The 20,824-nt window shown below is 63.4% G+C and overlaps 1 protein-coding gene across 4 annotated transcripts in view; it reads left to right on the top strand.

Moving 5' to 3' along the window:
* Ift122 (intraflagellar transport 122) overlaps positions 1 to 20,824 on the top strand; it is a 75,423-nt gene that overhangs the window by 32,553 nt on the left and 22,046 nt on the right. For all 4 annotated transcript variants that reach the window (XM_048356303.1, XM_048356300.1, XM_048356302.1 and 1 more), the window contains 7 exons: positions 2,161 to 2,301; positions 5,262 to 5,315; positions 7,455 to 7,616; positions 12,544 to 12,710; positions 14,582 to 14,753; positions 17,030 to 17,132; positions 19,069 to 19,209. In XM_048356303.1, the coding sequence (XP_048212260.1) occupies positions 2,161 to 2,301; positions 5,262 to 5,315; positions 7,455 to 7,616; positions 12,544 to 12,710; positions 14,582 to 14,753; positions 17,030 to 17,132; positions 19,069 to 19,209 (940 nt within the window). The remainder of the gene's footprint in view (positions 1 to 2,160; positions 2,302 to 5,261; positions 5,316 to 7,454; positions 7,617 to 12,543; positions 12,711 to 14,581; positions 14,754 to 17,029; positions 17,133 to 19,068; positions 19,210 to 20,824) is intronic.

Below are 20,824 nucleotides of genomic sequence, written 5' to 3' on the forward strand. Positions count from 1 at the left end.
GGGCAGAGAGAGAGAGAGACCCAGGGGCAGCGCAGGCAGGTGGCGAGCGCGCCCCTGTGAAGACGCCTTGCCATGCCCCTCTCCCGGCCGTGTCCCCCTCTCCACCTCGCATCGCCCGCGCCCCGCTCCTCCTCCACTCTGCCGCTCGGGACGTGCTTAGCCAAAGGCTTTTCCCCAGGACTGCCATCCTGGTCCCCAAAACGAATGCAGTGTTCTGCTCCCTGGCTTCAGCGGGTGCCACGGGACTTCCTCTGCCAGCAGCCAAAGCCTGGCGTGGCTGCCCGGAGCCTTCCAGCCGCGGGGGGAGCGAGCGCGGGCCGTCCCGGGACAAAGGCCGGCTATCTGTGGCCTCAGCCGCCCGCCAGCCTGCGGCTTGGGCCTCAGAGGCGGGACAAAGCCCAGGCTTGCTCTTGGGAGTTTTGGTTTCCTTTTGGAATTGACATCATCTTGTGCAAGCACTGGGTTGTCTGAGCTGCCAAGTAGGGCAGCGAGGCCGCCGGGCTCGCGGGCGTGGTGACTGCCCATCTGGAGGAAGGGGCGCCCGGAGGGGCCTCGTGCCCGTGCACCCCGCGCCTCCTGGCAGCCCCTGCGGCAGCCCTCAGCCGCCCTGCCGCACGGGGGTGCCTGCCTGGGCCGGGCCCTCCGTGGTGAACCGGGGTACATTTATCTGTCTACCGAGACGGTCTTGCCATGTTGCCCGAGCTGGTCTCAACATTGTCAGCCTCGGGAATAGCCGCAGATACCGGCCGCATCACGTGGCCGGCCCGGAGCGGGGCTAATTATTCCCATCCGCACGTCTCCTCTGCCCTGAGTCCTGTGATTATTTCTCCTTACTCCAGATGGCCATAAAATAGCAGGAGCCACCAACGGACTCGATTGGACCGAAGGGTACTTGCTAGCGGAGCCTAGGAAAGAAAGCGGGGCGCGGGGGTTGGGCACAGGCAGAGGGGGCCGGCCCGCACGGAGAAAACATGGGAGGAAGGACCGCGCCTAGCCCGGGTCACTTTCAGAATGCCCGAGCCGGGCAGGGCATCTGGGCAGAGGAAGTGGCTTTCCCCAGGAGGAACTGGCTCAGATGCAGCTCTAGCTCGGCCACTCCCAGCCCGTACCCCGCTGCACCCCTGAGGGAGGAAAAGGGGGTGCCCGGCAGGATGGGGAAGACAGGCCTGCTACGGGAGCCGCTCGCCCTGCTGTCACGAGACAGGCAGCTTAAGGCAAAAAAGAGTTTCCTTCAGCGCTGAAGCTAAAAAAAGTCGGACCGGAAATTTCAAAGACAAAGGCCCCAGATGGAGAAAACAGCGCTTGAGCTCCACATTTGGGAACCATTAGCGCAGAGGTAGCGGCTGATTGATGTTCACAGAGGGGAGACCCGGGCCCCCGAAACACGTTAGCCAGTGGGACAGGGCCTTTCCTGAGACCCCTGGGCCCAGCTGACTCGCCCTGCGGCACGCACATAGGCGTGCGCACACACGCATGCACACGTACACACACGCACACACACACGAGAAGGGGCAGAGAGCGAGCATGCACACGCACAGGACCTGGAATCAGATCACCTCGTGCACCAGTCTCAGGTCGCCCCTCTGCCAGGGCCATGTTCACAGCCAAGTCAGGGCCCGGTCTGTGTTCAGGGGACAGGAACCCGCTGCATGGCCACTGGAAGAAGCGCAAGGGCATTTTGAAGCTGCAAAATAGTCACTAGGAACTAATCACAGGCATTTAACGAGATGGCCCTTCTTGGAGGCAGTTGGGCCACGGCACCAAAGAATGAGGAGACTTTCCTCCAGAGCCTTCCTGGGTGAGCTGGAGAAATGGCTGGCCTTTCTCAGACCGTGGCTCTCTAGGAGGACACCATCCCAGGAGGGGCGGGCATTCCTTTAGTACAGGGCTGGAGGCCTGCTGGGGAAGGCAAGTACCACGACAGCCCATGGGGTGTCTGGACAGAGGACAGAAAGCTCACATTCCTCCCCTTGGGCTGGGAGAATGAGGGGCCAGAGAAGTTTCTAGAAGAGTGTCACTGCACGATACTTTTCTGTAGGGTGGAGAGGGGCACGTGGGCCGGGCTGGGCAGGATGTTGTCACGAAACCGCTGCACATACCCGAAGTGCCCCGGTCTCCACCGCTCTGAAAAGCGTCTTCTCCCTCTGATGAAACCTGCAGTCTGCGCCGATGTACCAGTACCTGGAAAAGAAAATGTTCAGAGAAGCCTACCAGATCGCCTGCCTGGGCGTGACCGACACGGACTGGCGCGAGCTGGCCATGGAGGCCCTCGAAGGACTTGAGTTTGAAACTGCGAAGAAGGTAGGCACCCAGTGAGCTGCGTTGCCAAGGGTTGGTCCTGGGGGCGGGGGGGGGGGCTAAGGAGGCGAAGGGGCCCAGGTGACGTGGTGGGCAGCTCCTGCGGCAGTTGCAGCGTTAGACTCGCTCGGGTTCTGATCTCAGGGCAGCCCCTTCCTCACTGTGAGACGAGGCCGGCTGGTGGCGTGCTTTCTAAGAAGGCTTCCATGGAGGGTTCCGGGGGGTGGGGGGTGCCAGGCCCGGGAGCAGCGTCTGGTAGGCTCTGGCTGTCAGTTTTATTAGCGATTATTTATGTAACGTGTGGATAAAAGCCTGGTGCGTGATAGGCACTCAATAGAGGGTAGCTTTTATGATCGCTGCACGCACCAGGCCATTCATTTCCACACTTGCTCTCAGCACTCAGCTCAGTGCGGTGGCGGAGAGCCTGACCACGGTGGGACTCTCCCCACAGGCCTTCACGCTACAGTTCACGGCTTGGCGCATCGTATCGCTCCTTCCCTGCCTCGGTTCAGTGTGAGTCACAGATGGGTGTTAGGCTTTTCATCTAGGACCTGAGGTAGAGGAAGGAATGGCTTCCCACCCCTCCCGTCCCCTCGTCTCTTGTTTTGCCCACGCTACTGGACAGGTACGGAAGGAGCTCCCGACAGGCGTGTGGTCCCACATGGTGCTGGTCGGGACTTGTATGCAAGAGAGCCCAGCTCTGTGGCCCTGGGCAGGCCACTCCTGTGGGAAACATGGACGGTGAGAGGCCCTGAGGCCTAACGCACAGGAAGCCGACACTGGAAATGGCTGTGCGAATGCTGACCATATTCTAACAAGGCCAGGGGATGTGGTTCCGTGCTAGAGCCTTGCCTAACCCGTCCAGGGCCCCGAGCTCCATGTTCCATCCCCAACACAAAGAAGGAAAGTGGTTAGTACGTACACTGATCACCTACCTCGTGTTGTCAGGTCTGCTACGCGGGCCTGGGGGGCTAAGTGTGGGTGATAGCCGAGAGCTTTAGGAATTCCCTGGAGGAGCTGCACCTGCCCCACCCGGAAATGCCAGGAGGGAGGAAGAAGAACAGGTTTCCTGGGATGTGTGTCCTCCGCTGTAGCCGGGGGCGACGTGGATGGGGGTGACCTCCTTAGGACGCTTAGGAGCCCAGCTCTGTTAGCGTCACTCCACACCGCCTGCGCGGCGCCCTGGCTGAGAGACTGCTGAGAAGCTCGAGTGGACGGAAGCACAAGTAGAACACGACCCTACATCCATTCACACCCCGTCCTGCATCCCGAAGTACTCCCTGGGCGTAGAAAAGATGGTGTCAGAGTACAGCAGTCTTTTGAAAAGCGCTGACAGCTATTTTAGTTGACAAATGGAAATGGTCTGTGTATTTTAAAGACCGTAATCTGGAACTTGGGATTGTGCTCCAGTTCTGAATCCCCAGTCTCTGTGTGTGCTGCTGCGCTGGGCATGGCCACTAGATGGCGGAGGAGAGCTACTCCGCGCGGCCTGCGCCGGCCGCCCGCGGGCTGCCCTGCCGCCCACTCCTCTCCGCTGAGGTCACCCACCGACCTTGTGACTCTGACCACTCGACCTGCACCTGGCCGTGCGGATGTGGCGGGGCTAAAGGGACGCAGAAGGAAGTTTCTCACGGAGAGAGCCCTGGGAGGGGGCGTCACTGGCTTCCCGGGTCACAGGGAAGCCGCTGGAAGCCCCAGAAGCTGGAAAGCCCCAGAGTCAGCGGGGACCTCGGGGCGCCAGCCACGGCCACGGCCCCACGCCCGAGAGGCACCTCCGACCTCTAGTCCAGGAGGTCACGTGTGAGAGCACAGCGGAGTTGGCGGGCGTGGGGCCCGCCTTGCCCTTCTCCCTGTACAAATCGCTCTTCAGGAACGCCCACCTGCTGGGCCCCCTGCTCAGGAGGCGGAGGCGGGAGGGTTGTGGCCTGGTCCAGTGTACAACCAGCCCCGGGGCAGCATCATGCGACCTGTTTTAAGAAAAAGAAGAGAAGAAAGGAAAAGAAATGAACTTGCCAGCTCCCCGCTGTGCGTGCTTCACTTAATCCCGCTGCCCGGCCTGCGCTCAGTGAATGTTTCCTCGAGGGAGTTCCTTCATTGACCCGTTTCATCCGCCAAGCTCCCCTTCTCCCAGTGTGGCGCTGAACGGGGCAGTGGGAGAGAGGCCACGCAGAACTCATCTCAGGCCCCCGAGGGGACGCCAGGCCTGGGGGACGCAGGGATGACGTCACGGGGCGGTCCTCTCAGCGCCTCCGGAGCGCGGCCTCCGCTGGCCCGGACGGGACTCCCCAGGGCTCCTGGGCCCGGGCCTCCTCCAGTCATGGCCGCCTTTCATAGGACAGTGTAAAGGCCCAGCTGGGCGGCCGCAAGCCACGTGGGGGACCCGAAGTGGCGAGAGCAGCCTTGCGGGTCAGTCTGTCTGCCCCTAGAAACGCCTAGCAGCCCAGGGGTTAAACCAAGCGCAGGCTGCACTGTTGGGGTTTGCGTAAGAGTTTGCCTTCCAGAGATTTGGAGTGATTCATTCCCTCCCATCCCCCTCCCTCAAGGGCCTTCTTCCTCTTTGTCCCCCCCCCCCCCCATTCTGTGAGCTCTGTGTGCTCCGTGCCCTGTGTGCATGGCACCGTCAGGGAAGGGGACTTGTCTCTTGGTCCCTCTCCAGGGCGCCATGTGTGCGCAGCTCCTGCCCCTGCGTGTCGCCCACTCCCGCTGAGGCCCCTGGCTCTGATCCCGCCTTTCCCGCGCACCGCGGTATCAGGGTTTTATTTCACCTAATACCAAATGATGGATGCAGCCCGAACTTCTTTGCACGGACTAATCTTGAGGATGAAGCGCGCTTGCTGGGTGGCAAACCTCCCAAACACAGATGATTAATCAATGCTCGCTTCCCCTCCTTGCCGGCTCCAGCCAGCCGCCCACCGTGGAGACGGAGAAGGCAGCTGACTCCCTTCTCTCTTTCTTTCCCGCAGGCCTTCACCAGAGTCCAAGACCTGCGGTACTTAGAGCTGATCAGCAGCATCGAGGTAAACGCAAAGCCAGCTGTCTTCTCCAAACAGGCTCCCGTGGGGGGGGGGGGACAGTGGCCGCACGGGAGGCCCCGCCCCCGAGGAGGGGTGTGGCCTGTCGCTTGAGGGAGGATGAGGCGGGTCTGCCGTCCTCCCCAGGATGGTGAGGGTGAAGTAGACCCTCGGTGCTGAGCTGGGTCTCGGGGTGGTGGCTAGCTGCTTTCTGTCCCCGCCCCACGCCGCCGCTCCGCCCGAGGCCCCGGGCCTTGCCCTCGTCTGTCAGGCCTCGAGGCCTGGGGGGGCTGAGGGAGTTGTTTCTAAGCGCACCCTGGATGGGTGGTGGTAGGCACTATTTTTAATTTCTGTGTATCGCAGTGCTGTCTGACTGTCTGTAAAAAGGCCTACATTTTTTTTTCTCTCCTGAACAGATTTATTGTGAGGCTAAGGGAATGCGAGACACATTTGAATTCCCAGATGGAAGCAGGGAGGAAATTAGCAAATGTCTTGTCCCTCTAGTTCAGTTCAGCATAATAAACACCTGTCATCGGCCCAGCCCAGGAGGCAAGGGCTGAGGAGGGGAGCGGCCGGCCAGGGCTCCCAGCCTGCTTCCCTGTGAGGAGCTTCCATTTCCTGTGTCCTGGGCCTAACCCTGTGTGCACTGATCTACATCCTAACCCAGCTACCACTGCCGTTGCTGCTAGCAGAAGGGCTGAGGGGGCTGAGGCTCCGGAGGCCACGTCCCCTCCCCAGGGGCCCCTGCCCAGGAGAGTGCCACCCCTTCCCCACGTTGGCTGTCTGTGTGGGAAGGGACTGCCGTCCCCCCTCTGGGGTCTGCGCTCGGGCCTGGCACTTGGAAATCGGCTGGCCAGGGTCCCAGGGATCTTGATCCAAATCCACGGAGCATAATTTTTCTTTACACAGTAGTTGGGTTTTGTGAGGACAGCGCCCATCATTCATCATTTCCTAGCTTCAAATGTCTCTTCGAGGTGGCTCTGAACTGGAAAGTCAGTCAAACCATGTAGGTGTGTAGGTTGAAGAAAGCAAAGTGCTTCCTTCTGAGTGCTCCCAGGCCGTAGCTGCTTGCCTCTGGGTGGTTAGCAGTGTTTTAGGGGGCTGTTGCCCCTCAGGAGTTCCTTTCCTTGAGGTGAGCTGGTGGGGCCCTGCTCACTAGAGGAAAATCTGCCGGACAGTCATCTCCCTGCCGAACACAGGCCCAGGGCCACGCCGGGCGGCTCCAGGCCTCACTTCCGGGCCTCCCGAAGCTTCCTTTTTTGAAATCCACTTCCAGGTTTTAATTCATTTCTAGCCATTAGGAGTTCGTTTATTTGGCTGGTGAGGCAGACCTCTGTGAAGGTTGTGTGTGTCATTGGAGAAGCCTGTTGCCTCCAGCTGGTCCAGGAGTTTCTGCCACCCTAAGCGCAAAGGCGGCTGTTGGGGCCGGGGCCGTTGAGTGTTTACAAACACTTGCGCTGTAGACTAGTGAGTGTCCCCCAACACAGGAAGAAGGGTGTGCGGGCACGCCCTCCACCCCGGCCCCGCTGAGTGTGCACGTGTGGCACATCTGCCCCTCCCCACACACGCACACGGGGGTGCCGTGCTTCCAAACAGAGCCACGGGAAGGGAAGAGCAGAAGGGCGTCTGAAGGTCTGTGTGACCTCGACTTTGGCCTTGCCTCGAGCCTCCCTGTCTCTCTTGGGCCAGCGCGCGTGCTTGAAGCGTGATCCGGGACTGGGCGAGTGTCTGGCGCGTGGGGTTCTGTGATCTTCACGATCGCCATCTCGGGAGAAGGCCTAGACGTTCTCCCTCTCCGTCACCATCCTGGGTCACAACTCCGCCAGCCAGGGGCCGGGGCGACCTTGGGGCTTCGGGACATGAGTGGGGGCAGCGCACGCTGTCCAGGCGGCCCGGTCCGTGCCTTGAAAGCACATGCAGGAAAGCAGTGCTGAGGAATTTCCAGCAAACAAAGGTTTGCTTTTTTTTTAGTCAGTTGTCTGGAAAAAAAATCTGCCTTTGTTGTCCAGCGTCCCGGCAGAAGCGTAGGGGGACCCGGCGGTGTGGGAGCCGAGCGTGGGCTCCGCTCGAAATAGCTGCGGCCTTTGTGCGGGCTGCTTCCTGCCCGTGGCTGTGGGGCCACTTCCCGTGCTTCTGATTTTCCAGGAGAGGAGGAAGCGGGGAGAGAGCAACAATGACCTGTTCCTGGCAGATGTGCTCGCCTACCAGGGCAAGTTCCACGACGCCGCCAAGCTGTACCGGAGGAGCGGGCACGAGAGCCTGGCGCTGGACATGTACACCGACCTCTGCATGTTTGAGTATGCCAAGGTAACCCGCGCCGCCGCAGAGGCCTCGGGGAGGGCGCCGGAGAGCAGCGGGCAGAGCGCCCTCGAGGGCGCTGTTGCCACCCAGCGAAGGCTGGCCAGCGAGGGCCGGAACGGGGCAGCTCGCAGCATCAGCCAGGGCGCTGGGCGCCGCTGATGACACCAGTGTGAGGCCGTCTCCAGCCGCGTGCCCACAGCCACGCAGGACCCTGAGTGCCCTCAGCCCAACAGCAGCCCCGAGTGCCCTCAGCCCGACAGCAGCCCCGAGTGCCCTCAGCCCCGCAGGAGCCCCGAGTGCCCTCAGCCCAACAGCAGCCCCGAGTGCCCTCAGCCCCGCAGGAGCCCCGAGTGCCCTCAGCCCCGCAGGAGCCCCGAGTGCCCTCAGCCACGCAGGAGCCCCGAGTGCCCTCAGCCCAACAGCAGCCCCGAGTGCCCTCAGCCCCGCAGGAGCCCCGAGTGCCCTCAGCCCAACAGCAGCCCCGAGTGCCCTCAGCCACGCAGCAGCCCCGAGTGCCCTCAGCCACGCAGGACCCCGAGTGCCCTCAGCCACGCAGGAGCCCCGAGTGCCCTCAGCCCGACAGCAGCCCCGAGTGCCCTCAGCCCGACAGCAGCCCCGAGTGCCCTCAGCCCGACTGCAGCCCCGAGTGCCCTCAGCCCGACTGCAGCCCCGAGTGCCCTCAGCCACGCAGGAGCCCCGAGTGCCCTCAGCCCGACAGCAGCCCCGAGTGCCCTCAGCCCAACAGCAGCCCCGAGTGCCCTCAGCCCCGCAGGAGCCCCGAGTGCCCTCAGCCCCGCAGGAGCCCCGAGTGCCCTCAGCCCGACAGCAGCCCCGAGTGCCCTCAGCCCGACAGCAGCCCCGAGTGCCCTCAGCCCGACAGCAGCCCCGAGTGCCCTCAGCCACGCAGGAGCCCCGAGTGCCCTCAGCCCGACAGCAGCCCCGAGTGCCCTCAGCCACGCAGGAGCCCCGAGTGCCCTCAGCCCGACAGCAGCCCCGAGTGCCCTCAGCCACGCAGGACCCCGAGTGCCCTCAGCCCAACAGCAGCCCCGAGTGCCCTCAGCCCGACAGCAGCCCCGAGTGCCCTCAGCCACGCAGGACCCCGAGTGCCCTCAGCCACGCAGGAGCCCCGAGTGCCCTCAGCCCCGCAGGAGCCCCGAGTGCCCTCAGCCACGCAGGAGCCCCGAGTGCCCTCAGCCCAACAGCAGCCCCGAGTGCCCTCAGCCCGACTGCAGCCCCGAGTGCCCTCAGCCACGCAGCAGCCCCGAGTGCCCTCAGCCACGCAGGAGCCCCGAGTGCCCTCAGCCCCGCAGGAGCCCCGAGTGCCCTCAGCCCGACAGCAGCCCCGAGTGCCCTCAGCCACGCAGCAGCCCCGAGTGCCCTCAGCCACGCAGCAGCCCCGAGTGCCCTCAGCCACGCAGGAGCCCCGAGTGCCCTCAGCCACGCAGGAGCCCCGAGTGCCCTCAGCCACGCAGGACCCCGAGTGCCCTCAGCCACGCAGGAGCCCCGAGTGCCCTCAGCCCGACTGCAGCCCCGAGTGCCCTCAGCCACGCAGGACCCCGAGTGCCCTCAGCCCCGCAGGAGCCCCGAGTGCCCTCAGCCCGACAGCAGCCCTGAGTGCCCTCAGCCCGACAGCAGCCCCGAGTGCCCTCAGCCCGACTGCAGCAGCCCCGAGTGCCCTCAGCCACGCAGGACCCCGAGTGCCCTCAGCCACGCAGCAGCCCCGAGTGCCCTCAGCCACGCAGGAGCCCCGAGTGCCCTCAGCCCGACAGCAGCCCCGAGTGCCCTCAGCCACGCAGGAGCCCCGAGTGCCCTCAGCCCCGCAGGAGCCCCGAGTGCCCTCAGCCACGCAGCAGCCCCGAGTGCCCTCAGCCACGCAGCAGCCCCGAGTGCCCTCAGCCACGCAGCAGCCCCGAGTGCCCTCAGCCACGCAGCAGCCCCGAGTGCTTGCGTGGCTCCCCAGTGCCCGATTGCTCGGGCATGGCGGGCCTCACCGTTCCGGGCGGGCGTGGTAGCTCCACAGAGAGGGGGCCGGGGAGACCCCCCTTTGGCCCTCGGGGTCTTCCTCACGGTTAGTCTCAACAGGGGTAGACCTTGGCAGGCCCCTGTGAAGAGCCCCGCCCAGGGAGCCCCAGGGGAGCCCAGACATCCACGACCCCGCGGCGCGCGTGGGTAGCGACGTGGCGGGGAGGGGGAGACGAGGCGGGGAAGAGGCGGCAGAGCCTCGGGGTCTGAGGTAGGGAGGACGGGAGCGCCGAGGCGGTGTCCACGGAGGTGGGGATGAGCCAAACACGGCCCGCGGCCCCGCTCGGCGAGGTGCGGAGAACCCGCGTGGGGCCGGCGGCGGCGGCGGCGGCCCTCCACCTGTCCCCGCACGGCAGCCGAGGCGCCCAGCCGCAGCCGGGGCGGCCACGCACCGCCATCGCCCATCGCAAGCTGACGGTGGAGAAAAGAAGCTCGGCTCTTTCCTCTCCCCCCATCTGGTAGCTTGTGCCCGGCTCTGTTGTGTTGAGGCCAAGCACCCGGGGCTCACCTGGGCCCTTCTTCCCTCGCACCCCAGATCCTGGGGCTTCACGCTCCTCTGCCTTCTCTTCACCTTTCTCACCTCTACCAGATTCCCCATTCCTGCACCACACACACACACACACACACACACACACGAGTGTATACGGCGTGTAACAACATAGCAAACTCTCCCTTCAGGGGTAACAATAGCTGGCTCCCCAGAAGTAGAATGTAGGTCTCCATACCAGCCAGGCCGGCAGACCTTTGGGACTAAAGCCTCGACCCGGGGCGCCTCCCCCATCAGCAGCTGGGTCACAGTCAGGAATGCCTTCATTGGTGTCCAGAATGCATGTGTGTCAGGGGTCCCTTCCTAGGGGTGCTGGGTGCCTCATTGTCCCCTCAGAGGGCTGCTCCCCCATCCCCGCTCGGGGAACCCTTCATTCTTCTCATGCTTCCCCCAGAATCTCCTCCTACCCAGCGTGCAGCCCGGTCGCTGGGTCTGCCCTGTCTCGGGGAAGGGCGTTCTCAGGGCTTGTTTTGACTTTAGTTTTTGATCACAGGTTCAAGTAGGTTGGTTCCATTTCAAGCACACCACCCCCCCCCCGCGCACACCCCCGCCCCCATAGTCTGAATTTGGGAAAATGTGTGCATACACTAATATTATGTTGGGGGGGGCACAGTGCTTATTAACGTGGCATGTTTTTGTTTACTTGAAAATTGCTTCCCAAGATTCAATCTGGTTTTTGGAAAATTTTTAAATTACATTCCCACGTACAAATAAATTGTATGCTTTCCGGATAAGTGACATGTTTATATGGTGATAAAGGGAATTATAATGCTCTTAACTCTCATGTAGTATGTCCTTATCAGAATCACCAAGCACGAGGGCCCTGTTTAGTCTCATTCATCACTCAGCACAGCCTCTTTCTGTCCACTTCAGGACCAAGTCCTCGCCGAAGCCCCCAGATAACCTGCAAATTAGCTCCGTGGAACCAAAGAGCTTTTGAAAACCTACTTTGTTGAGCCTCGAAGGGACCATTTAGACTCAGCTTCAATTAAGTCGCGGCCCCTGAGCTGGGCTGCGGGCTGAGGAGGCGCCCCGCCCCGCAGACGAGGCTCCTTCAGCCGTGAGCCGCGGCCCACGCGGCCCCCTGGGGGAGCAGCCCCTCTTCGCCCTGGCCCTTCCCTCAGTCACCTCTGCGCACCCCCTCGGAGGGGCGTTTCTGTCGTAGGGTGCCGTCGCCTGTGCCGCTAACCTCGCTGAAGCAGCCAGGGGGGCAGTGCCCAGCTCGTGTGTGTGTGTGTGTGTGTGTGTGTGTGTGTGTGTGTGTGTGTGGCACCGCGGGGCCGCCAGGAGCGGAGGAGCGGCCCAGGCCAGCGTGGTCAGCGGCCGTTCTCCAGCCCCATCCCGGGGGGCCCTGACTGCTCGTGGGTGCCCAGCCTCCTCCCAGAAACGTTCGCCTGGCTTAGGCAGACCTAATGCATGGTTTTAGGGGCTACGTAATTACCCTAAAAGCAAATGGAAGAAGAGCTGAGCTAATTGTCGGATGGGTTCTTAGCGAGCCCTGACGGTGCCTTCCTGACAAGCGAGCACTCAGGTAGGGCAAGCGCTCCCGGCCGAGCTTCTCCGCAGTAACGCAGGGCTGGGCTGAAGCCCCGCTTTGCCAGTGTCTCCCGAGGGCGCGGGTTCCTGAGGCGGCTGCTCAGGGCGGCCACAGGCCCCTCGCCCCTCGCCCCAGGCCGCCTGCGGGCCCTGCTGTCCCAGTGGCCATCGAGCCCCCTTTCTGAGGCCTGAGGCCGCCGAGGAGGAAGGAGCCATGGAAGGTTGTGCTTCTTGTCTGTCCTGGGCCGGTCTGTGTCCGGGAGGCCAAGCCAACATGGTGGCCTCCCGAGTCCAGGCCGTGTGTGGGCAAACAGACGGGAACCGCACTTGCAGGGTGTCGCCGGCCCGGGGCGGTGGGCACGCAGGGCCAGGGCCCAGCCTGCGGCTCTGCACGTCATTTTGCGTGGTAAGGTCAGGAGACCCCATGCTCAACCCCGGCGTGAGGCAGGTGGTGCCATCCTTAGGATGTGAATAAAGATGGCAGGACTGTCAGCACGGTACCGCCCGGGAGCAGCCACCTGCAGGTCGGTCCCTCTGCACTCCCCTCGGAGTCCAGGGGGTCCCTGTGTGTGGGTGCGGAGGGAAGGAGGCACACAAGGCCGCAGCCCCGCCCGTGGTCCCCCCGGGCACAGCTGTGGGTGGCCCGCGAGCCCTCCTCCCACACACCTGGTCACCCCACACTCGGCGAGCGGGGCTGGGCTCCTGCCCGCATCCTGACTGCCCACACAGCCACACGCAGCCCTTCCCTGCTCCGGCTTTCAGGAGCTGACGTAATGCTGGCACAGGAAGTCCTAATCCAGAGTGTTTTTGTTTGTTGTGCTTCCTCAGGATTTCCTTGGATCTGGAGACCCCAAAGAAACAAAGATGCTAATCACTAAGCAGGCTGACTGGGCCAGAAATATCCACGAGCCCAAAGCGGCCGTGGAGATGTACATCTCCGCGGGGGAGCACACCAAGGCCATCGAGCTGAGCGGCAGCCACTGCTGGGTGGACATGTAGGTTTCAGGCGCGCCCCGGGGAGCGTTTGGCAGCCCGTCACGTCGTGCCGGCTCCGGGTTGTGATCGACAGGGCAAAGCACAGTGTTGATTCAAGTGTCTGAACCGACTGTGAAAGCACCTCGGCTCTGGGCACCACGGAGACTGGCCGAGAAAGACAGCTTCTCCTTGTAGGAGGGGCGCTGGGAGAGGGCGTGGGGACCGAGGACTAGGCCCAGGTGGCCCTGCGGGCCGGTGTCTTCCCATGGCCTCCGGGGGTTGGTGCTCCGCCCCTGTCTTGCAGCCAAAGAAGAAGTTGAGGTTCTGGGGACACCTGTGCCCACCGAAGGCAGAGCAGCCGGGGGGATGGGCACGAGCTCGGGCAGGAGATCAGGGGAGCCCCACGGCGGGGTGGAGGAAAACAGAGCAGGTAGACCAGAATGCACCGTGGTAGGCCAAGGGCATTGGGAAATGGAAGAATTGGAAAGAGGGGTGCAGAGGTAAGACGCCCCGAGCTCTGTGCCTCACGGCCGTGCCAGTTAACAAGTAAGGGGCAAGGGGACAGCGTGCGTGCGCAGGCTCCGCCCTGGGACCCAGCCTGCCCTCGGGCCGTCCTCTCCGTGGAGGACACGGGTGCACGTGCGTGTGTGTGTGCGTGCGTGCGTGCGTGCGTGCGCGTCACCACCGCTGGCGGGAGACGAGGGCGCCTCGTGCCGCCTCTGGGCTCTGCAGGCTCTCCCGCCGCCCCATCCTCTGGCCAAGAGGAGATGCTGGCCATGTCCCCTCTAGTTTTCTTTGCACAAAATGGATGGTACAGATGACTGCCAGGCAGACTCGGGGCCCTGCCATTCCCGCCTGGATTTGCAAGTGCTACGCATCGGGTTCCCCAGGGCACCTGACGAGACCCGTGGGGGTGTTCTGTCGCTTCCCCGGGCCTGGCTGTCAACGGTGGCTTTGATGGGAGGGGGCGCCCAGGGCCGCTGGTGCCACCTTTCCCCAAAACATACTCTCTCTCTCTGCTGAGCAGGTTATTTGCAGTGCAGGCTGACAGGCCTCCCCGAGCCTGCCTGTCTGCCTTAGCCGCCTCTCCTGCCTTCCTCACACGGAGCCCTTGCCCCGCCCAGGAGAGCTGGTTCTACTCCACACCCCAAGGCTGACGAGCCCCCAGCAGGATGCTCCACGCGGCCCCCATCCCCACACGGGGTGGAGGGGGGCTGGCTACCACTAAGACGCTGTGGGGAGCGTCTGGCCCCCCCCCGGCCCCGCCCTGTGGCCGCTGCTTGGCCAGGAGGGGCACACAGCCAGGCTCTGAGCGGCAGTCACGCCCGCCTGGCCTCTGCTTGCCTGTGGGAGTTGTGACCCGGTGAGAAGAGCACAGTGCCGCCTCCCGCCCGCATAGCCCCGGGCAGCGCTTCCCACTCCCCACAGACACGGGGAGTGAAGGAGCCTGGCTCCTAGGGTGGCGAGGATTCAGGGCGGATTCAGGGAGCCTCGGAAAGCTCCTGGCGCCATAATGGAACCTAGCTCTTAGGAGGGAGGCAAGGACTTGGGGAGGCCACGCTGTGGGAAGCTCCTGGCGCCATCTTGGTCCCGACCGTGGTTGCATTGACATCCTGTGTATATTCCCAGTTACCCTCAGCAGCCTAGTAACCCACGTGAAAGACAAATGAGGCGCAGACTATCCATTCAGAGGTGGCCCCGCCGGTCCCAGACAGTGGTTGTGCAGCATGGATGCGTTCACTTAACCACCCGCCGAGCGTCCCCCAGGGCCGGGGCGCTGCGAGACAGGGCACAGCAGGGCCCACAGACAGGGACGGAGCCCGCCTTTGGGGAGATGGGAAGCCACGGCAGCTTCCTTGGCCCCAGCACGTCCCGGGGCTCCCCCCTCCAGGTTGATTGACATTGCCCGGAAGCTGGACAAGGCCGAGCGCGAGCCCCTGCTCATGTGTGCCGACTTCTTCAAGAAGCTGGACCACCCCAGCTACGCCGCCGAGACCTACCTGAAGATCGGCGACCTGCGCTCCTTGGTGCAGCTGCATGTGGAGACCCACCACTGGGACGAGGTGAGGGCAGGAGCCCCCCGGGCTCTGCGGGGACGAGGGGAGGGGAGGGCACCCACCGCGGGGACGAGGGGAGGGCAGGAGCCCCCCGCTGCGGGGATGAAGGGAGGGGAGGGCGCCCACCGCGGGGACGAGGGGAGGGGAGGGCACCCACCGCGGGGACGAGGGGAGGGCAGGAGCCCCCCGCTGCGGGGATGAGGGGAGGGGAGGGTGCCCACCGCGGGGACGAGGGGAGGGGAGGGCACCCACCGCGGGGACGAGGGGAGGGGAGGGCACCCACCGCGGGGACGAGGGGAGGGCAGGAGCCCCCCGCTGCGGGGATGAGGGGAGGGGAGGGCGCCCACCGCGGGGACGAGGGGAGGGGAGGGCACCCACCACGGGGACGAGGGGAGGGGAGGGCACCCACCGCGGGGACGAGGGGAGGGCAGGAGCCCCCCGCACTCTGCGGGGACGAGGGGAGGGGAGGGTGCCCACCGTGGGGACGAGGGGAGGGCAGGAGCCCCCCCGGGCTCTGCGGGGACGAGGGGAGGGGAGGGCGCCCACCACTGCGGGGATGAGGGGAGGGGCGGGCGCCCACCGCGGGGATGAGGCGAGGACAGGAGCCCCCCGCTGCGGGGATGAGGGGAGGGGAGGGTGCCCACCGCAGGGATGAGGGGAGAGGAGGGCGCCCACCACTGCGGGGATGAGGGGAGGGGCGGGCGCCCACCGCGGGGACGAGGGGAGGACAGGAGCCCCCCGCTGCGGGGATGAGGGGAGGGGAGGGTGCCCACCGCAGGGATGAGGGGAGAGGAGGGCGCCCACCACTGCGGGGATGAGGGGAGGGGCGGGCGCCCACCGTGGGGATGAGGGGAGAGGAGCCCCCCGGGCTCTGCGGGGACGAGGGGAGGGGAGGGCACCCACCGCAGGGACGAGGGGAGGGCAGGAGCCCCCCACTGCGGAGGTGAGGGGAGAGGAGGGTGCCCACCGCAGGGACGAGGGGAGGGCAGGAGCCTCCCGCTGCGGAGGTGAGGGGAGAGGAGGGTGCCCACTGCAGGGATGAGGGGAGGGCAGGAGCCCCCCACTGGGATGAGGGGAGGGGAGGGCGCCCACCACAGAGGCGAGAGGAGGGGAGGGCGCCTGGGTTTGGGATGGAGAGCAGCTGCCCTCTGGATAGAAGGACCATTGGCCTGGCAGTCAGGAGACTTAGCCCCCAATTCTCTAAGCCAGAGCCCCTGGAGGGTTGTTCCCCCCCCCCCGGACAATAACTGTCCACGCACCCACCCACCCGCTCCGCGTGTCTCTGGCCGGAGCGCCGGGCCAGCCCCGTGGCAGCGCCAGGCTGTGCGCGTCCGCCGGGCTCCTCCAGGCCTGCTCCCGGCGTGGGTCTGCCGCCTCGGGCCAGCACCGCGGCTTCCCGTGCTCCTCCCATGTGAACACGCACGGATGTGACATTTAAAACCTGCTGGGTGGCATTTGGACAGGAAATGCCAGTTGTACTTTCCAGACAAAAGCTGCCAGAGCCATTTCAGGGGCAGCTCTCCCCTGACCCCCCCATCCTTCCCCCGTTCTTGACCACTCTGGTGTGAGGGACCGGTGAAAAGAATCAGCCAGGCTATGAGAGTGGCCCGGTTTCCCCGTCCCCTGCCCCGCGGTGTCAGCCATAACAAGGCCCTTGGTGCCCTGGACGTCGCTCCTTGCGGCGAGGTGGCGAGATCACAGATGAGGAAAGGTGGAGGCCAGGCACAGAGCCGATAATGGCTGCGAGATCCACGGACCAGATTTCTTGCATCTCAGAAGCACTGCGTTCTGGCAGAGCCTCGGGCAAAGTCCCCTCCCCCTCCGGTCCTGTTCTGTGGGCCTGGCAGGTGGTCTGGGGCGGGGAGGGGGGGGCGCAGCCACCGAGCCCCATCAGCACCACGTCCACAGTCATCTCTGACAGCTCGTAAACAGTGATGATGATAATGTCAATCCCGTTTCCTTAGGTGTCGCCTGCAATTAAAAGAAATCTGTTTGCAGCGCTACAGGAGCCCACGCAATCCCTCAAAATAAAATGTTTCCGATTCGGTGCCGCTTCTGTGGTCCAGAAACAGACTGTGTTGTTGTTGAATCCAGTCGGTTGCATATTGCTGCTAATTGCCTTTTGTTTTCAAAGAGCTGGTTTGTTTCTGTGCTGCTGGGGGCGGGGTGGGCTCTCTCCCCCTCTGAGTTGTCAGGCTGGCAAAATAGGACATCTCTGGCGCCATGTTTTTTGTGGGGCTGTGGGGAGCCTTCATTAAGGGGGCCTGTGCTCCTGTCTCCAGGCCTTTGCTCTGGGCGAGAAGCACCCCGAGTTCAAAGATGACATCTATGTGCCCTACGCTCAGTGGCTCGCAGAGAACGACCGCTTTGAGGAAGCCCAGAAAGGTAGGCCACGCAGATGGCGCCGTACGGGGGTGGGGGAAGTCCGTGCCAAGGCCTGCCCCCCCCCCCACAGGCCCGAGACAGGTGATTCATCTGGAACCATGAGGTGTCCGCCGAGAAGACTTGGGAGCAGCGGACAGGACATGGGCCTTAGGTCAGGCCTCCCTGGGCCCATGACTGACCCGCTGGGGCCCTCCGGCAGGTCCTGTCTCCTCCCCGAGCCTCGGGCTCCTGAACAGGGCGGGGGGTGCACCCCGCTGCCTCTTCCCCTTTAATCCTCACGATGCCCCGTGGCGTGGTACTGGTATCCCCAGAAAACCGAGGTTGGAGCTGCTCAAGGAATCTGAAGTCCCGTAGCTGGGAAGTGCAGGGGTGCTGCATGGGCAGAGTGGAGGACCCCCCGCCCCCCCAGCCTCCTGCCTTGCCCCACGCCCACTTTCTCCTACCGAGAACGGGAAGTGGGGCTGCGACCCTGTCTTGGCTGGCGGGGGCAGGGGCTCTGCTCCTCTGCGTTTCCCTCGGTGACATGGGCCACACGGGAGGCGTGGCGGATCTGAAATAGAGCCAAGGCAAGTGCAGAGCTCGACTGGGAACGTTGATCATGATTTACAAACCTGCCCGCCCGCGCTGGGCCCCGGCTGGGCGCTTAACCCGCATAACCTTGAGTCCTGCCAGCCGCCCTGCGGAGACACGGAGGCCAAATGTGCCACACAGAGTCGCAAAGCCGGCGAGCGGCAGAGCCAGCGCTGGGCCAGGATCTGTCCAGCTGGGGAGCCTGATTTTCTGGCTGTCTTGCTGCCTTTTCGGGAGGCCTCCTTGTTGAAGCTGGCGTGTCTGTTCCCTGGCACCTCATTTACGCTTCCTCGCGGTAGCAGTTGCCACCTCCGGACCCATGGCGGAGGGCCGCCTCCCTGCCGGAGCGCCTCGGTGAAGAGCCAGTGAAGGACGGCGCGTTCTCGCCCGCACAGCGCCTCCCCAGCTACCAGTTGCTGAAGTAGCTGCATGTTTGGGCAAAACACATCAACCTATCCATCTGTCTACATCGCCCTTCCAAGAATTCATCGCCATAGTAACTTGGTACTCAGACAGGAGACGGAGATGGGAGTGGAACAAAGGCCAGACCCTTCCCTCCTCCAGGCAGAGGACAGGGCCACCGCAGTGCCCACGTGCGGGCAGGTGTCACAGTGGCCAGCGCGTCACCGGCAGCCCCCGGCCTCTCAGGGGTCTCTCGGTTGACGGGACTGGGGGAAGCTCAGGAAATTTCTGTTAAGCAGACACAGGAATGATTAAAGAGGTTTCTTTGCTTGTTTTCACAAATGTCTGGCTTGAGGAACAGAGCCAGATCTTCCAAGGTTGACGCCAGAAAGCACCCTGTCAGAGATTCAGTACTGGGACCGAGCGCATTCTTTGACCAGAGCGTGACACTGTCCATACCTGGCCCATTCCATCGGCGTCACAGGGAGTGGGCTTTCCCTCCCTCGGAAGTCTGCTGTAACAACCTTGTGCAATTAGCAATGAAAGTGTGAGCTCTGTACAGTGGCAGGTCCTGTCAGAGTCACCCGGGGTGTCGTGAAGCGGAGTGGAAGAGAGTGGATGCTTCCTGGAAAGCGGGGACAGCCCCACCCCCACCCCAGCGGTGCCCTGGCCTCTGCCTGCTCGGGCTCTTCTCTCTGCCATGCCTTGCTGAAGCAGGTTGCTATTTCCCAGCCAAAGAGGAGCAGAACGCGTCTCCCTGTGCTTTTTTGCACATCTCCCTGTGTTTTTTTTACAGGATGTAGTCCCGGTTATTTTTAGCCGGCGGCCCGAGCAGCAGCACCTAGCACCCAGGCACTGCAGATGCTCCGATGGGTGTCTGACTTACACAGTGGCCCCGCACGAACCCCGCACAGCCCCCAGCTCCTTTCTGGCTCCCTGGGTGATGTATGCCTTCCTTTTCCAGCCTTCCACAAGGCCGGGCGGCAAAAAGAAGCCGTCAGGGTGCTGGAGCAGCTCACTCACAACGCGGTGGTAGAGAGCAGGTTCAGTGACGCCGCCTATTACTACTGGATGCTGTCCATGCAGTGCCTCGACATAGCTCAAGGTAAGCGAGCAGCAGCCAGCCCCGCGCTGGCACCAGATACCATCAGAAGAGCGGGACGTTTCATTAAAGCCCTGGGCCGCTTTGCTGGCTGCATTGTCCGTGAGCCTGAGGCGGTGGTACAATCTGAGATGTCATCTTTTTCTAGTTTGCCCAGAAATAGGAGGATGCGCCTGGGCCAGCGGGGGTTACAGGTGGGAGGTTCTGCCCACGTTGCTAATTCAGAATCCCTCTCTCCCCTGCTACCCGAGACCCTGTACCTGGGTCCAGTGAGCCCTGGCTGGAGAAATTTAATTACATGAAAGATGAAGGAGAGGTCACCACGGCTTCACGCTCCAGATTCTTTCATCCCAGGCAGGAAACAGCTTCAGTGTTGCTTTCTTTCACAAGACTTCCCATGATGCGCTGGGAGCCTTGGATTGGAGGGGCAGAGAAAGACATTCTTCCCATGGTGCACTGGGAGCCCTGGATTGGCATTCTTCCCATGGTGCACTGGGAGCCCTGGGTTGAAGGAGCAGAGAGCATTCTTCCCATGGTGCACTGGGAGCCCTGGATTAGAAGGGGCAGAAAGAAGCATTCTTCCCATGGTGCACTGGGAGCCCTGGGTTGAAAGGAGCAGAGAGGCATTTTCCCATGATGCACTGGGAGCCCTGGATTGGAAGGGGCAGAAAGAAGCATTCTTCCCATGGTGCACTGGGAGCCCTGGATTGGAAGGGGCAGAGGAAGACATTTTTTCCATGATGCACTGGGAGCCCTGGGTTGGAAGGGGCAGAGAGGCATTTTCCCATGATGCACTAGGAGCCCTGGATTGGAAGGGGCAGAGAGAAGCATTCTTTCCATGGTGCACTGGGAGCCCTGGATTGGAAGGGGCAGAGGAAGACATTCTTCCCATGGTGCACTGGGAGCCCTGGATTGGAAGGGGCAGAGAGAAGCATTCTTCCCATGGTGCACTGGGAGCCCTGGATTGGAAGGGGCAGAGGAAGACATTCTTCCCATGGTGCACTGGGAGCCCTGGATTGGAAGGGGCAGAGAGAAACATTCTTCCCATGGTGCACTGGGAGCCCTGGATTGGAGGGGCAGAGAGAGGCATTCTTCCCATGGTACACTGGGAGCCCTGGATTGGAGGGGCAAAGAGAGGCATTCTTCCCATGGTGCACTGGGAGCCCTGGATTGGATGGGCAGAGAGGCATTCTTCCCACATGCAGAGGGGACAGAGTTGGTCATGGAGGTTGGGGACCTGGCAGCAAGTCCCTCCTCCTCCCTGAGCTCCAGGTGCTCCTGCCCTGCTCCCTTCCCGGCCCGCCTGAGCATCACAGCGCCACGCTTGGAGCCTCAGCCCCCAGGCCGGGGTGCAGTGGCCTGTGGGGCTGTCACAGCCGCAGGGAGGCAGGGACCCTGGCTGAGCGTGCTGGCCCCCCTGCCCCTCCAGGGGCGTCTGGGGCTGGCCCAGCAGAGCGAGCCGTGAGAGGCAGTGTGCAGCCCGGAGAGCCCCGTCCAGCCGGGCTCCGCAGTCCAGATAAACTGCTCCCAGGAGGGGCACCTGCCCCCAGGCCCCTCTTGGCCCTTCTCCCTTGTGAAGGTTCTGGCAACTCTACGGCCCCCTGTGGCTGACTGTCCA

Source organism: Perognathus longimembris, chromosome 10 (genome assembly GCF_023159225.1).
Source record: "Perognathus longimembris pacificus isolate PPM17 chromosome 10, ASM2315922v1, whole genome shotgun sequence".
Classification (NCBI taxonomy): Eukaryota; Metazoa; Chordata; class Mammalia; order Rodentia; family Heteromyidae; genus Perognathus; species Perognathus longimembris.